General features: G+C 37.1%; 1 protein-coding gene across 13 annotated transcripts in view; it reads right to left on the bottom strand.

Moving 5' to 3' along the window:
* Positions 1 to 18,884, bottom strand: part of DOCK3 (dedicator of cytokinesis 3) — a 585,953-nt gene that overhangs the window by 481,535 nt on the left and 85,534 nt on the right. For all 13 annotated transcript variants that reach the window (XM_045492946.1, XM_045492954.1, XM_045492948.1 and 10 more), the window contains exon 2: positions 15,400 to 15,483. In XM_045492946.1, coding sequence (XP_045348902.1) covers positions 15,400 to 15,483 — 84 coding nt within the window. The remainder of the gene's footprint in view (positions 1 to 15,399; positions 15,484 to 18,884) is intronic.

The raw sequence follows: 18,884 nt of genomic DNA, 5'->3' as shown, positions 1-18,884 counted from the left end.
CATCCCCCCACCTGCCTCCCCTCCAACAACCCTCAGTTTATTCTTTGTAGTTAAAAGTCTCTTATGGTTTGCCTCCCTCTGTTTTTATCTTATTTTTCCTTCCCTTCCCCTATGTTCATCTGTTGTGCTTCTCAAATTCCACATATGAGTGAAACCATGTATTTGTCTTTGTCTGACTCATTTATTTCACTTAGCATAATACATTCCAGTTCTACCTATGGTGTTGCAAATGGCAAGATTTTATTCTTTTTGAATGCCAAGTAGTATTCCATTGTGTGCACACCACATCTTCTTTATCCATTCAAAGCCTGTAGACATTGGGCTCTTTCCATAATTTGGCTATTGTTGATAGTGCTGCTATAAACATTGGGGTGCATGTGCCCCTTCAAATCAGCATTTTTGTATCCTTTGGATAAATACCCTAGCAGTACAGCTGCAGGTCATAGGGTAATTCTGCTTTTTATTTTTTGAGGAACTTCCATACTGTTCTCCAGAGTAGCCACACCAGTTTGCATTCCCACCAGCAGTGCAATAGGGTTCCCATTTCTCCACACCCTTGCCAACATCTATAGTCTCCTGATATGCTCATTTTAGCCATTCTGATAGGTATGAAGTACTATCTCATTATGGTTTTGACTTGTATTTCCCTGATAATGAGTAACGTTGAGCATCTTTTCATGTGTTTGTTAGTCATCTGGATGTCTTCTTTGGAAAAGTGTCTATCCATGTCTTCTTCCCATTTCTTCACTGTATTATTTGTTTCTTGGGTGTTGAGTTTGATAAGTTCTTTATAGATTTAGGATACTAACCCTTTATCTGGTATGTCATTTGCAAATATCTTCTCCCATTCCATCAGTTGCCTTTTACTTTTGTTGATTGTTTCCTTCACCATGCAGAAGGTTTTTATCTTGATGAGGTGCCAGCAGTTCATTTTGGCTTCTCTTTCCCTTGCCTCCGGACACCTGTTGAGTAAGAAGTTGCTGCAGCCAAGGTCAAAGAGGTTTTGCCTGCTTCTCCTCCAGGATTTTGATGGCTTCCTGTCTTATGTTTAATCTTTCATCCATTTTGAGAGTATTTTTGTGTATGGTGTAAGAAAGTGGGCCAGGTTCATTCTTCTGCATGTCACTGTCCAGTTTTCCCAACACCATACTTTGTCTTTTTTTTCCACTGGTATTCTTTCTGCTTTTTCAAAGATTAGCTGGCCATACGTTTGTGGGTCCATTTCTGGGTTTTCTATTCTGTTCTATTGACCTGGGTGTCTGTTTTGTGCCAGTTCCATACTGTCTTGATGATTACAACTTTGTAATACATCTTAAAGTCCGGGACTGTGATGCCTCCAGCTTCAGTTTTTGTGGGGTTTTTTTTGAATGTTTTATTTATTTTTTTTTATTTTAGAGAGAGAGGGAGACAGAGAGCCTGTGAACACAAGCAGAAGAGGGGCAGAGAGAGGGGGAGAGAGAGAATCCCAAGCAGGCTCTGTGCTGTCAGTGCAGAGTTCAACTCAGGGCTCGGTCTCATGAACCATGAGATTGTGACCTGAGCCAAGATTAAGAATCAGACACCTAATGGACTGAGCCATCCAGGTGCCCCCAGAATCATCCATTTCTAAAGCAAACAAAAAATTGGTTCCTCTTAATGAGGAATGATATTTAGAAAAATTTGAACTCTGATCTGGGCATTAAGATCATTGCTTCGGGAGTGGTTTTTTTCCCCCCTCAAGGTCTTTCAGTAGTTTTTGGCTGTCTGTTGCTGCATAACAAAGCACCCCAAGCCATAATGACTTGAAACAACAGCTTATTAACATCTCTCGCACTTATGACTGGGCTCAGCGAGGTAGTTCTCACCTGGGGCTTTTAAGCAGTTGTAGTTAAATGGTGGCCAGGGCTGGAGTTGTCTAGAGGTTTGATTGGAATTGACATCCAGACTTGGCAGTTGCTGCTGGCCATCAGTTGAAAGCTCAGCCAAGACTTTCAACTGGACACTTCCAGGTGTCTTCTCCATGTAGGTTAGGCTTACACTGCATTATGGGTAGATTCTGAGAGGAGGTATCCCACGAGTATGAGGGGGAAGCAGAACTGCCTTTGCTCTTGCAGGCAAGTCTCAAAGTTGCCCAATGTCCTTTCCTGAATATTCTACTGGTAAAAGTAGACACAGACAAGCTCGGATTCAAACAGGTGGAGACAATGATACCACCTCTCTTAGGCAGACTGGTGTGCATGTACAGGGAGAGAAGAAGTTGATAGTAGCCAGATTTGGAGACAAACTACTATATTTATATTAGAAATGATGAGTTTATACTGATACCTCCGATTTGGTTCTAAGCCCACAATGATCTCCCTTGTCTGCAGCTCCCTTCTCAGTTATTCAATCAGAAGACACACACCCAAAATAGTTTCAGGACTGATGTACACATTTCACTATGAAAAACAAACCCAGTATGAAGAGATCAAAATTTGTTTGTAGTTCTTGTTTTCATAGACTGAGGACTTAACTTTTTTTTCTTTTGTACACTTTTAGTTTCAAAATTTTAGATGACATTTTTCTCTTTCCTATCTTACAAACTGTTTTCTGTGTTCCATAAAAATCAATGATCTCATATAGTTACTAAAAGTAGTTATTTAACGGGGCGCCTGGGTGGCTCAGTCAGTTAAGCGGCCGACTTCAGCTCAGGTCATGATCTCACGGTCTGTGAGTTCGAGCCCCGCGTCGGGCTCTGTGCTGACCACTCGAAGCCTGGAGCCTGTTTCGGATTCTGTGTCTCCCTCTCTCTCTGACCCTCCCCCATTCATGCTCTGTCTCTCTCTGTCTCAAAAATAAATAAACGTTTATTTTTTTTTTCAACGTTTATTTATTTTTGGGACAGAGAGAGACAGAGCATGAACGGGGGAGGGGCAGAGAGAGAGGGAGACACAGAATCGGAAACAGGCTCCAGGCTCTGAGCCACCAGCCCAGAGCCTGACGCGGGGCTCGAACTCCCGGACCGCGAGATCGTGACCTGGCTGAAGTCGGACGCTTAACCGACTGCGCCACCCAGGCGCCCCAAAAATAAATAAACGTTTAAAAAAATTTTTTAAAAAAGTAGTTATTTAAATCTTGTTGAATATTTTTTCTTGCAGTCCTTTTTATAATGCTATTTCAAATTAAACAAATGATAAAATTCAGAAATAAACTCTTAATAGTCATTCTAATTTTAATGTGTTAATCATCAATATTCACTATCATTTCTTATATATGCACATTATTTAATAACACTTAATTTAAAGCACCTTCACTTACAGGAAGATACACACTAAGATGTTGTTTTACTATGATTTCCCAAACATTTGCTCATCATAAACTCTTTGATAAGCCCTGAATGATTGTCGCTTTCTTTGTATAAGTCTCTCACCCACAAGACTTTCTTTTTGGAAATCCACATATTTTTTTATTATTTTTTTTTTACATTCAAGTTAGTTATCATATAGTGCAATAATGATTTCAGAAGTAGATTCCTTAGTACCCCTTACCCGTTTAGCCCATCTCCCCTCCCACAACCCCTCCAGTAACCCTCTGTTCTCTGTATTTAAGAGTCTCCTATGTTTTGTCCCCCTCCCTGTTTTTATATTATTTTTGCTTCCCTTCTCTTACGTTCTGTTTTGTATCTTAAAGTCCTCATGGGAGTGAAGTCATATGATATTTGTCTTTCTCTAATTTCAGTTAGCATAATACCCGCTAGTTCCATCCATGCAGCTACAAATGGCAAGATTTCATTCTTCTTGATTGCCGAGTAATATTCCATTGTATATATACACCACATCTTTATCCATTCATCCATTGATGGACATTTGGGCTCTTTCCATACTTTGGCTATTGTTGACAGTGCTGCTATAAACATTGGGGTGCATATGCCCCTTCGAAACAACATACCCGTATCCCTTGGATAGATACCTAGTAGTGTAATTGCTGGGTCGTAGGGTAGTTCTATTTTTAATTTTTTTTTTAATTTTTTAAATTTTTTTTTCAACGTTTATTTATTTTTGGGACAGAGAGAGACAAAGCATGAACGGGGGAGGGGCAGAGAGAGAGGGAGACACAGAATCGGAAACAGGCTCCAGGCTCTGAGCCATCAGCCCAGAGCCTGACGCGGGGCTCAAACTCACGGACCGTGAGATCGTGACCTGGCTGAAGTCGGACGCTTAACCGACTGCGCCACCCAGGCGCCCCATAATTTTTTGAGGAACCTCCATACTGTTTTCCAGAGTGGCTGCACCAGTTTGCATTCCCACCAGCAGTGCCAAAGAGATCCTCTTTCTCCACATCCACACCAACACCTGTTGTTGCCTAAGTTGTTAATGTTAACGATTCTGACAGGTGTGAGGTGGTATCTCATTGCGGTTTTGATGATGAGTGATGTTGAGCATTTTTTCATGTGTCGGTTGGCCATCTGGAGGTCTTCTTTGGAGAAGTGTCTATGTATGTCTTTTGCCCCTTTCTTCACTGGATTATTTGTTTTTTGGGTGTTGAGTCTGATGAGTTCTTTATAGATTTTGGATACTAACCCTTTATCTGATATGTCGTTGGCAAATATCTTCTCCCATTCTGTTGGTTGCCCTTTAGTTTTGCTGATTGTTTCCTTCACTGTGTAGAAGCTTTTTATTTTGATGAGATCCCAAAAGTTTATTTTTGCTTTTGTTTCCCTTGCCTCCGGAGATGTGTTGAGTAGGAAGTTGCTGCGGTCAAGCTCAAAGAGGTTTTTGCCTGCTTTCTCCTCAGGGATTTTGATGGCTTCCTATCTTACATTTAGATTTTTCATCCATTTTAAGCTCATTTTTGTGTATGATATAAGTAAGTGGTCCAAATTCATTTTCCTGCATGTCGCTGTCCAGTTTTCTCAGCACCACTTCCTGAAGAGACTGTCTTTATTCCATTGGATATTTTTTCCTGCTTTGTCAAAGAGTAGTTGGCCGTATGTTTGTGGGCCCATTTCTGGCCTTTCTATTCTGTTCCATTGATCTGAGTGCCTGTTTTTGTGCCATTCAGTTTTCTTTTTTCAAGATTGCTTTGGCTATTCGGGGTCTTTTCTGGTTCCATACAAATTTTAGGATTGTTTGTTCTAGCTCTGTGAAAAATGCTGGTATTATTTTGATAGAGATTGCATTGAATATGTAGATTGCTTTGGGTAATATTGACATTTTAACAGTGTTTGTTCTTCCAATCCATGAGCGTGGAATATTTTTCCACTTTTATGTGTCTTCTTCAATTTCTTTTATAAGCTTTCTATGGTTTTCACTGTATAGATTTTTCACCTCTTTCGTTAGGTTTATTCCTAGGTATTTTATGGTTTTTGGTGTAACCGTAAATGGGATCGATTCCTTGATTTCTGTTTCTGTTGTTTCATTAATGGTATATAGAAATGCAACCGATTTCTATGCACTGATTTTATATCCTGCAATTTTGATGAATTCATGGATCAGTTCTAGCAGTTTTTTGGTGGAATCTTTTGGGTTTTCCATATAAAGTACGTCATCTGAGAAGAGTCAAAGTTTGACTTCCTTCTTGCTGATTTGGATGACTTTTATTTCTTTGTACTGTCTGATTGCTGAAGCTAGGTTATATATATATATCTATATATTATATATCTATATTATATTATATATAACTTAAAAGTTGCTAAGAGTATATCTCAAATGCCACTGTAAAAAAGAAATTATAATTATGTGACTTGATGGAAGTGTCAGCTTGCTGTTATGGTTGTTATAATTTTTCAGTATGTAAGTATATCAACTTTCAAGTATATAATACAGTGTATTATACCTATATATTATATACTTATAATATATAATTATATACATATGAATTAATATAATGTAATATAACATAATATATACCTATATTATACCTGTAATATAATTCAAGAAATATCAGATTTACACTCTTCAGCTTGAGAGTGGAAATGTTCTTACAGAAAAGCCTGCAACGAGGCACCTGGTGAGTCACTTAAGTGTCCAACTCTTTTTTTTTTAATATAATTTATTGTCAAATTGGTTCCCATACAACACCCAGTGCTCATCCCAACAGGTGCCCTCCTTCCTGCCCATCACCCACTTTCCCTCTCCCCTACCCCCATCAACACTCAGTTTATTCTCAGTCCTTAAGAGTCTCTTATGGTTTGCCTCCCTCCCTCTCTGTAACTTTTTTTTTTCCCCTTCCCCTCAGCCACGGTCTTCTGTTACGTTTCTCAAGATCCACATATAAATGAAAACATATGGTATCTGCCTTTCTCTGCCTGACTTATTTCACTTAGCATAATACCCTCCAGTTCCATCCATGTTGCTGCAAATGGCAGGATTTCATTCTTTCTCATTGACAAGTAGTATTCCATTGTATGTATAAACCACATCTTCTTTATCCATTCGTCAGTTGATGGACATTTAGGCTCTTTCCATAATTTGGCTATTGTTGAAAGTGCTGCTGTAAACATTGGGGCACATCAGCACTCCTGTATCTTTTGGATAAATTCCTAGCAGTGCTATTGCTGGGTCATGGGGTAGTTCTATTTTTAATTTTTTGAGGAACCTCTACACTGTTTTCCAGAGAGGCTGCATCAATTTGCATTCCCACCAACAGTGTAAGAAGGTTCCCATTTCTCCACATCCTCGCCAGCATTTATAGTTTCGTGATTTGTTCATTTTAGCCACTCTGACCGGCATGAGGTGATATCTCATTGTAGTTTTGATTTGTACTTCCCTGATAATGAGTGATGTTAAGCATCTTTTCATGTGCCTGTTGGCCATCTGGATGTCTTCTCTGGAAAAGTGTCTATTCATGGCTTCTGCCCGTTTCTTCACTGGATTATTTGTTTTTCGGGTGTGGAGTTTGGTGAGTTCTTTATAGATTTAGATACTAGCCCTTTGTTCGGTATGTCATTTGCAAATATCTTTTCCCATTCCATCAGTTGCCCTTCCGTTTTGTTGATTGTTTCCTTTGCAGTGCAGAAGCGTTTTATCTTCATGAGGTCCCAATAGTTCATTTTTGCTTTTAATTCCCTTCCCTTTGGAGATGTGTTGAGTAAGAAATTGCTGCACTGAAGTCAAAGAGGTTTTTTCCTGCTTTCTCCTCTAGGGTTTTGATGGTTTCTTGTCTCACATTCAGGTCCTTCATCTATTTTGAGTTTATTTTTGTGTATGGTGTAAGAAAGTGATCTAGTTTCATTCTTCTGCATGTTGCTGTCCAGCTCTCCCAGCACCATTTGTTAAAGAGACTGTCTTTTCAGATACCATATGTTTTCACTCTTATGTGGATCCTGAGAAACTTAACAGAAGACCATAGGGGAGGGGAAGGAAAAAAAAAAGAGGTTAGAGAGGGAGAGAGCCAAAGCATAAGAGACCCTTAAAAACTGAGAACTGAGGGTTGATGGGGGGTGGGAGGGAGGGGAGGGTGGGTGATGGGTATTGAGGAGGGCACCTTTTGGGATGAGGACTGGGTGTTGTATGGAAACCAACTGGACAATAAATTTCATATTAAAAATAAATAAATAATAAATAATAAATGAAGAAAAAGAGACTGTCTTTTTTCCACTGGATACTCTTTCCTGTTTTGTCAAAGTTTAGTTGGCCATACATTTGTGGGTCCAATTCTGGGGTCTCTACTCTATTCGATTGGTCTATGTGTCTGTTTTAGTGCCCATACCATACTGTCTTGATGATTACAGCTTTGTAGTAGAGGCTAAAGTATGGAATTGTGATCACTCCCATTTTGGTTTTCTTCTTCAATATTACTTTGGCTATTTGGGGTCTTTTGTGGTTCCATACGAATTTTAGGATTGTTTGGTCTAGCTTTGAGAAGAATGCTGGTGCAATTTTGCTTGGTATTACATTGACTGCGTAAATTGCTTTGGGTAGTATTGACATTTTAACAATATTTATTCTTCCAATCCATGAGCATGGAATGTTTTTCCATTTCTTTGTATCTTCTTCAATTTCCTTCATAAGCTTTCTACAGTTTTCAGCATACAGATCTTTTAAATAAAAGATAAGAACCATATGGTCCTGTCAATACATGCAGAGAAAGCATTTGACAAATACAGCATCCTATCTTGATGAAAACCCTCAAGAAAGTCAGGATAGAAGGAACATACTTAAACATCATAGAGGCCATTTATGAAAGGCCCACAGCTAATATCCTCAATGGGGAATAACTGACAGCTTTCCCCCCTGAGATCAGGAACACGACAGGGATGTCCACTCTCACCACTGTTATTTAACATAGTATTGTGAGTCCTAGCATCAGCAATCAGACAACAAAATATAATAAAAGGCATCAAAACTGTCAAAGATGAAGTCAAACTTTTACTTTTCACAGACAACATGATACTTTACATGGAAAACCTGACATATTCCACCAAAAGTCTGCTAGAACTGATATGTGAGTTCACCAAAGTTGCAGGGTACAAAATTAATGTACAGAAATCGGTTGCATTTTTATACACTAATAATGAAGCAACAGAAAGAGAAATAAAGAAACTTATCCCATTCACAACTGTACCAAGAACCATAAAATTCCTACGAATAAACCTAACCAACTCTTGATTTCAACTCAGGTCACAGTTTGTTTTGGTTCAGTAGTTCTAGCCCCATATTGCACTCTGCGCTGACAATGCAGAGCCTGCTTGGGATTCTCTCTGTCTCCTTCTCTCTCTACCCTCCCCCAATTACACTCTTTTTCTCTCTCAAAATAAATAAGTAAACTTTTTTAAAAAAGGAAAAGAAAAGAAAGCATCAATTTTAGGGCTAAGGACAGCACAGGAATAGGCACCTAAGGCAAATCAGACTAAGATAATGAGGAAGGGGATAGAAATGTTCAAGGTAAAGTGGAAACTGGAACTGAGTGAGAAATCTACAGCAGGAGACTCAAAGTCAAATCAGACTATGGATCATGAATCTAGATAATAAAACAGGGCATGAATAAGATGTCTTCAGAGAGCTATACAGACAACAAATCAGGAAACAGACACAATCTGGATAATTGGCATGAATCTTCAAGCATAAAGCATATGTTATAAGCAACAAACACTGTCTCAATAATGAAACCAGAGATTTTTTTTTTTTTTTACATACTTTCATTTACAAGCATGAGCCCAGCAAGTGAATTTAAATGTAATTCTTGCTTAGAGGGGATGTGATGAAGACAGAGTACCCACCTGAATTGGCTCTTTCAACAATTAGATTCTGACATTATTTATGACAGGGAAAATAACATTAACTAACCAACCAAAATCAAGTAATAGTCTGAGGTCCCCTGACTGCTGTCACAAAACAATTTCTAAATCAAAATTCCAAATCAAAACCACAAAGAGATATCACCTCACACCTGTTAGGATGGGTACCATCAAAAAGACAAGAGATAACAAATGCTCACAAGGGTGTAGAGAAAAAGGAACCCTGGTACACTGTTGATGGGAATGTAAATTGGTACAGCCACTAAGGAAAACAGTATGGAAGTTGCTGAAAAACTTAAAACTAGATACCTGTATTCCAGGTTCACTGCAGCATTATTCACAATAGTCAAAACACAGAAACAATGTAAGTGTCCATCAGTAGATGAATGGGTAAAGCAAAGGTGATACATGTATATACAAAGTATATAAATATATATTTTTAAATATATATGTCAAATACTAATTCTAGATGAACAAAACGGTAATACAAGATATAATGACAATATGCTATATAGATCAGCCATGAATTAATTACAGTAATAAAAAAATACTAATTTAACAAGGATGATAAGTATATTGGAAGAATGTAAGAAGCATGTTTATATATCTTTGGGATAGGAAAGAATAACTGAACTAAAGTCTTATGTTCACTACAGAGTGAATACATAAGAATAAAATAGAAAAAAATAAGAAAAAGAAATATAAGTGTGTTATTTTTCATGTTGTTTTATTAATTTATTTTATTGCTTTTATTTTAAAATTTTTTCCAGCTTTACTGAGCTATAATTGACATACAACATTGTGTAAATTTAAGGTATACAACATGTTGATTTGATACACTTACATACTGCAAAATTATTACAACCATAAAAGCAAGGTGACACTTCCATCAAGTCACATAATTACCATTTCTTTTTTATGGTGACATTTGAGATCTACTCTTAGCAACTTTCAAGTATATAATACAGTATTATTAACTATAATCACCATGATGTATGTTATATCCCATAATTTATTTCTCTAACCTTCTCTTGTTGGTAGACATTTAGGATGTTATCAATTTTTTACTACTACACACAATGCTGTAGGTGTCTTTATGTGTACATATATAGAAGTTTCTCCAGATCAATACATTCAAATATTTTTTACCATGGCCCAGATTTAGAAATATATATCACAATCCCATACACATAAAATTGAAGCAAATCTCAAGGAAAAAAAATTTAATGATGTTACATGCAATTGAGCCAGATACCAACTGACTACCCCTGCACCAAATCTACCTTTCTCTAACCTGCTTTTTAATCCTGGAAGTGAACCCTATGATGTTTAATCCTATGTATCAACTATCTGGGCCACCCAAGTGCCCAGATATTTGGTTAAATATTATTCTGGGTGTGTCTGTGAGAGCATTTCTGGATCATATTGTGACATTTTTTATTAGCAAACTGAGTAAAACATATTGTCTTCCCCAATGTGGGCGGGCCTCATCCAATTTACTGAAGGCCTAAATACGAAAAAATAGATGGAGTAAGAGAGATTTCACTTTCTCTGCCTGTTTTCAAGCTAGGACTCTGGTCTTCTGCATTCAGGCTTGGACTCAGACTGGAACTTAACACCATCAGTTCTCCTGGTTCTCAGGCCTTCTGACTGTGACTAGAACATTGGTTCTCTTGGTTCTCTAGCTTGCCAATTGAAGATGCTGAGACTTGTTAGCCTCCATTACCATGCAAACCAATTCCTTGTAATATTTATACATATATATGTATATATGTATATGGGTGTATGTATATATGTGTATGTATATATGTATGTATATGTGTATATGTATATATGTGTGTGTATGTATATGTGTATATGTATATATATATGTGTATATGTATACATATATACACACACACACATATATATACACACACATATATATGTGTGTATAATATAATATACACATATCTCCTACTGGTTCTGTTTCTCTGGAAAACCCAGACTAATATAGACATATCACCATTTCTTCTTTGTCAAAACGTCCAGCATTAGGCTTTGTCAATAGAGGGTACTAATGGGACAATGCAAGGCCAGAGCAGAAAGGAGAGCTTCCTTTCTTGGTTCTGGTGCACTGTTGTTTTATTGTAAGCAGCCTAGCCAGGTGACTGGCATGTTGGAGGCCCAGTGGTGCTTACCTCAGTCACCTCCACAGACAAGCTCTGGCAAGTCTGAGGAGCTACACCTATGGACAGCTCTGGCTCACTCATGTCATTCCGGAAGTTTTTCTGCTACCCAGCAGATTATTCCTATAGATGAGTTCCAATCCATGCCCTCTGGAAAGTTTCTTCCCCATTGACAGGCTACTTGTTCCTATGACAGCCATGACCTTTCCAAAAGGATCTGAACCTTTGCCTTGAGGCAAGGGAGTATTCTTTTAAATTCTTAGTTCCTTGCTTACTGGCTCTACCTCAGTTGCTGAGGTAGTTGCTGACTTCTGCATTTGTTATTTCTATAACCCTTTGAATGTTTTTTACCCCTTTCAGTAAATAGTTAGCCACTTTTTACTAGTTAACATTTATATTAAATATTCCCTATTCAAATTATTACTGTAATTGGATCATAACTGATACAGCAATATACTCTTGACACTTTAATCTATTTTTTATTAATGCTGATAGTGAGCACTAAATAGAATTTGTAACCCACTTATGATTTTATTAGGCTACCTTAAAAACACTTCTTTGAGGTATAAACTTAGAAGTTAAACTGCTAAATCACAGGATATGCACATATACCATCACAAGATATCCCCAGTATATAAGCAAGCCCACTGAAACAACTGTGCCAACAACTCAATATGTGAGACATTTTAGTCTTCTAATGAGTATGGAATTGTTCATCATCCTGATTGTAACTTGCTATTCCTTGACTGCTGACAAGACTGCTGTGAAATCCCTGGTCATATTTTTCTCCATTTTTCTATTCATCTGTTATTTGTTTTCACTGGTTTATGAGTTCTTTTATATTCTATTTATCTTTGTCAGTTATATCACCAAAAAAGTTTTTCCAGTCTGTAATTTGACTTTTGTCCTTTTTTAGCAAAAATCCATTTCATTGATGCATAATTTACACAGTGAAATGCACATTGTGAATGTACCATTCTATAAGCATTGGCAAATGTAACACCCATGTAACCCATATTTCATCAAGACAGAAATTTTCAATCACCCTGAAAGTTCCTTCATGCCTCTTTCCAGTCAATACTCTCCCAGGAAATCACTATTCTGTCTTCTATCACCACAGATTTGTAGTGTTCCTTGTTCTTGAGGTTCATATAAGTGGAATCATATAGAATGTGAACTTTCACATCTGGGTCTTTCATTCAGCACATTTTTTTAGATGCCTCCATGTTGTTACATTTTTTAACTTTTATAAAAAATTTTTCCAAGTCCTTTTATTTTTTAAAGTAAATTTTTTATTGATATGTAACATTCATAAGTGTACAAATCATTAGTCTACAACTAAGTAAACTTTCAAAGAATATACAACTGTATGTCCACCACTCAGATAAGTAAAATGTTATCAGCATCCCAAATGTCACTCCTGTCTCTTCCAGTCATTTGACACATACACACACCCTTAAGCTAAATGTGATACAGAAAGGAAAATGGATTGTTACTACACACAACAATATCATAGATATACTCTCAGAAAAAGAAGCGAGATAGGAGTGGTTTTCTAACCACTATTCTGACAAATATCACCAGCTATTGGTTTTACCTGGTTCTGTTACTTTATGAGCACAGAACCATAACATAAACTTTTACATCTGACTTCTGTCAAGAATGTATCTGTGATATTCATCCGTATTGTTGTATGTAGTAACAATATATCATTTTCCATTCCGTATCACATTCATTGGAAGCAATATACCACAATTTATTTACTCATTCTACTGTTGATGAACATGTGGTTTTTTCCTACTTTGCAGCAATTATGAATAAAGCAATTACTAACATCTTATACATGTATTTGGCTCTTGGATATATACCTAGAAAGAGATTTGCTACATCATCAGTATGCGTTGATTCAACTTTAGTAAATAGTGCCAAATACTTTTCCAAACTGGTTATCCCTTTTCCTCTCCCACCAGCAGTGTATAAAAGTTAACAGTTGTTTTATATCCTTACCAGCACTTGGTATTGCCAGTGTTTTGGATTTTAGTCATTCCAGTGGCTGTACTGTTGTATCTCACTGTGGTTTTAATTTGTATTTACCTGCTGACTGAAATTAAACACCTTTCCATATGTTTATGAGCCACTGGAGTATCTGTTTTGTGAAGAGCCAAGCCTAGTCAAGCCTTCTGCTCATTTTTCTATTGGAATGTCTTAATTTTGATTTGTAGTAGTTCCTTATATACTCAAATACAAGTCTTGTCAAACATCTCTCTCACTCTCTAACCTGCCTTTTTTCTCTCCTTAATGATGTCTTCTGAACAACAGATCTTCATTTGAATAAAGTACAACTTACCAATCTTTTCCTTTATGCTTAGTGCTTTTGGATCCTTATCAAAAATCATTGTCTGTCTACCCAAAGGCCAAGAAGAATATTTGCCTCTACTTTCTTCAAGGTACATTATGGTTTTACATTTCATATTTAGGTCTACCTTCCATCTGGAATTGTATATAAGGCAAATGGTATGAGGTAGAGATCAAGATTCATTGCTTTCGATATTGACACGATACCATTTATTGAATAGGCTATCATTTTTTTATTCCAGGTGGCCCAGTATCACCTCTAGTAAAGGACATCATTTCCCCCAATGCACTGCAATTATCACCTTTATCATATATCACTGGACAATATACATGATAGTCTGTCTCTGGACTCCCTATTCTGTTTCATTATTCTGTCTTTACCCCAAAACCACAATGTCTTCATTTATAATAAAACTTGATATCCGGTAGTATAAAATTTCCAGTTTATTGCCTTCTTCATGATTATCTTGGCTATTTGTAACCTTCTGCATTTTCATATAAATGTTAGAATCAGCTTCAAAGTCAAGGGAATTAAAAGCAAAAATGAACTACTGGGACCTTATGAAGATAAAAAGCTTCTGCACAGCAAAGGAAACAACCAACAAAATTAAAAGGCAACCAACGGAATGGGAAAAGATATTTGCAAATGACATATTGGACAAAGGGCTAGTATCCAAAATCTATAAAGAGCTCACCAAACTCCACACCCGAAAAACAAATAACCCAGTGAAGAAATGGGCAGAAAACATGAATAGACACTTCTCTAAAGAAGACATCCGGATGGCCAACAGGCACATGAAAAGATGCTCAACGTCGCTCCTCATCAGGGAAATACAAATCAAAACCACACTCAGATATCACCTCACTCCAGTCAGAGTGGCCAAAATGAACAAATCAGCAGACTATAGATGCTGGAGAGGATGTGGAGAAACGGGAATCCTCTTGCACTGTTGGTGGGAATGCAAACTGGTGCAACCACTCTGGAAAACAGTGTGGAGGTTCCTCAAAAAATTAAAAATAGACCTACCCTATGACCCAGCGATAGCACTGCTAGGAATTTACCCAAGGGACACAGGACTACTCCTGAGTACATGATTTTGAAAAATATCACATGTTCAATAATACATAAATGTTACAGCAGAAATACTCACATATGTCACAGAAGAGGCTAACAGTCAAGCCAAACTTCATTTGAGCACATATTTACTGCCTTGTTTTAATTACAACTGATCATCATGTCCAGCCAATCAAACAGAAACACACAGATGAACTAATTACAATTCAATTCTATTCAAATGCAGCTAAGCATGGGTAGAAAATTATCTATTTGATTGTAAAATCAAAATTAATCATTTGACATAATATGTAAAAATTACATTGAGAGCTAACAATTAGTTATTTAATTGTTGCTATTAGAGCCAAAATAGCTCATACCTTTATGATAAAAATAGATCAGGAAGGATTTTATAACAATGTACCATAATGTGGTTGGTTATGGTTTCAAAACAATTGCTGATAATCTATTACCACAAAGTAAATATATATAATGCTACCCAATGTACCATACTGTGGTTGCTTATCGTTTCAAAACGATTGCTGATAATCTATTACCACAAGATAAATATATATAATGCTACCCAAAAGTATCACTATTTGTGTGCTGTATACATCCATACTTACCTTCACATTTTTCAAAAATCTGGACCGTTTCTCCTATTTCTAAGACCAACCCTTGAGGGACAGATCCTCGAAAGCTGCATATCACTAGAAAAACAAAGGCAAACACATCAATTAGCATTTTAAAGATTTTTTAATGTTTATTTATTTTTGAGAGAACCAGAGAGAATGCACGTGAGCAGGGGAGGGGCAGAGAGAGGGAGACAAAAGATCTGAAGCAGGCTCCACACTGACAGCAGAGAGCCCAATATGGGGCTCGATGTGGGGCTCAAACTCACAAACTGCAAGATCATGACCTGAGCTAAAGTCTGAGTCACCCAGGCACCCCATCTGTTAGCATTTTTAAATACTGGGACAAGGTGAATGTCACTGAAATTAAGCCCTAACTTTTTTAAATATATACTCTCCCTTCTTTGCTAATTCATCTTTCAAATTTCTAAGCCCCTTTCAACTTAATCTGTATTTTGAGCAGTAATATTAAGTAGCTCAGAATACCGAAATATATTTTGGCAAAATTACTGTTCCTCAGTGGTATGTGCATGTGTGTGAAAATGCTTCTGTAATCAGAGTGTCTCTCTCCATCAGCATGACTTACATTCACCTGTCCTCCTGGGGCAAATATACTTCAATTACTTAAGAAGAAATAAACACTGGAGGCTTCTGATCTAATATAACAGGCTTTTTTTTCTTTGAGAAAGAGAGAGCACATGTATGCACAGGGGAGGAGTAGGAGGAGAGGGAGAGAGAGAATCTCAAGCAGGCTCCACACTGGGTGTGGATCCCACGACCACAACACAGGGTTCGATCCCACAACTGTGAGGTCATAACCTGAGCTGAATGAAATCAAGAGACAGATGCTTAACTGAGTCACCCAGATACCCCAAAACAGATAGTTTTACAAAGAATAAATAAATAGGGACACCTGGGTGGCTCAGTCAGTTAAGTATCTGACTTTGGCTCAAGTCATGATCTCACAGTTCATGAGTTCAAGCCCTGCTCTGTGCTGACAGTTCAGAGCCTGAAGCCTGCTTCGGATTCTGTGTCTCCCTCTCTCTCTCTACCCCTGCCCCACTTGCGCTCTGTCTCTGTCTCTCAAAAATAAACATTGAGAAAAACAGAATCACCAAATAAATATGAATATACTTTGAGAAACAAAGTACTCATAATAAAAATATAAACAGAAATTAATGAAATAAAAAGCAAATGTGCAACAGAGAAAATATGTCATACCAATCAGAATCCCATGTTTATTGCATCATAATTTACAATAGCCAAGATATGGAAGCAACCCAACTGTCCATCCACAGATGAATAAAGAAGATGTGATACACACACACACATACACACACACACATACACACACACACACACACACAAACAGGAATATTACTCAACCATAAAAAAATGAAATCTTGCTATTTGCAACGACATGGATACAGAAGATGCGGGAAATATTACTCAGCCATCAAAAAGAATGAAATCTTGCCATTTGCAATGATGTGGATGGAGCTAAAGTGTATTATGTCTAGCGAAACAAGTCAGTCAGAGAAAAAAAACCATACGATTTCAATCATATGTGGAAATTTAGGAAACAAAACCGATGAACATATGGGAAGGAGGAAAAAAGAGAGGGAGGGAATGAAACTACAAAAGACTCTTCATGATAGAAAACTAAGGGTTGACAGAGGGAGATGGGCTAAATGGGTGATGGCTATTAAGGAGGGCACTTGTTATGGTGAACACTGGGTATTATATGTAAGTGATGAATCATTAAACTCTACTCCTGAAACAAAAAAGAGCTACATTTTGCTCACAAAAAATAAAAATAAAGTTCTTTGAATCGCTAGTATGAAAAAGACAAAAAGTAGTAAGTGTTGGTGAGAATGTGGAGAAAAGGGAACACTCATCATGGGAATGTAAATTGGTACAAACACTGCAGAAAACAGTATGGAGGCTCCTCAAAAAATTAAAAACAGAAATGCCATATGACCTGGTAATTCCACTAGTAGGTATTTACCCAAAGAAAATGAGAACACTAATTCAAAAAGATATAAGCAGCCCTATGTTTACTGTAGCATTATTTACAATAGTCAAGATATGGAAGCAACCTAAGTGTCTATAAGTAGATGAATAAAGAAGATGTGGTATACATATATATGTGTATATACACAATGGAATATTACTCATAAAAAAGAAAGAAACCTTGCCATTCACAGCAATATGGATGGACCTAGAGGGTATTATGCTAAGTGAGGTAAGTTAGAAAGAAAAGGAAAAATACCATATTATTTCACTTATGTGTGGAATCTAAAAACAAAACAGACCAAAAAAACACAGAAAAAGACCCATTATTACACAGAACTAACTGGTAGTTGCCAGAGGGGCAGAATTTGAAGAAATGGGCAAATGGGTGGAGAGTGGAAGGTACAGGTTTCACTTATGGAATGAACGTCACAGGGATGAAAGGTACAGTATAGGGAATATTAATCAATGCTACTATAATAATGTTATATGGTGACAGATGGTAACTATACTTGTGATGAGCATAGCATAACCTATAGAGTTGTTGAATCACTATGTTGTTCACCTAAAATTAATGTAACACTGTGCACCAACTATACTTCAGTAAAAAAAAAAAAAAAAAAAAGATGCAGAAAAATTGATAAACCCCTCACCAAAGTGACTCAAAACAAATAACTTCCACAAGAATGTTCACAGCAACTTTATTCACAATAGCCCAGAACTGGAAACAACCCAACTATTCATCAAGATAAGAATAGATAAAATATACACTGAAAACTATAAAAAGCTTATGAAAGAAACTGAAGAAGACACAAAGCAAATGGAAAAATATTCCATGCTCATGGATTAGAAGAACAAACATTGTTAAAATGTCGCTACTACCCAAAGCAATCTACATATACTCAAAGCAATCCCTATCAAAATAACACCAGCATTCTTCACAGAGCTAGAACAAACAATCCTAAAATTTGTATGGAACCAGAAAATATCTTGAATAACCAAAGCAATCTTGAAAAAGAAAACTGAAGCCGGAGGCATCACAATCCCGGACTTCAAGCTGTATTACAAAGCTGTAATCATCAAGACAGCATGGTACTAGCAAAGAAACAGACACTCATATCAACGGAATAGAATAAAAAAAACAGAAATGGACCCACAAACGTATGGCCAACTAATCTTTGACAAAGCAGGAAAAAATATCCAATGGAATAAAGACTGTCTCTTCAGGAAGTGGTGCTGAGAAAACTGGACAGCGACATGCAGAAAAATGAACCTGGACCACTTTCTTACATCATACACAAAAATAAGCTCAAAATGGATGAAAAACCTAAATGTAAGACAGGAAACCATCAAAATCCCTGAGGAGAAAGCAGGCAAAAACCTCTTTGAGCTTGGCCACAGCAACTTCTTACTCAACACATCTCCGGAGGCAAGGGAAAACAAAAGCAAAAATAAACTTTTGGGAT

This window comes from Leopardus geoffroyi, chromosome A2 (assembly GCF_018350155.1).
Source record: "Leopardus geoffroyi isolate Oge1 chromosome A2, O.geoffroyi_Oge1_pat1.0, whole genome shotgun sequence".
NCBI lineage: Eukaryota > Metazoa > Chordata > Mammalia > Carnivora > Felidae > Leopardus > Leopardus geoffroyi.
This window is presented reverse-complemented; position numbering and strand designations above follow the sequence as displayed.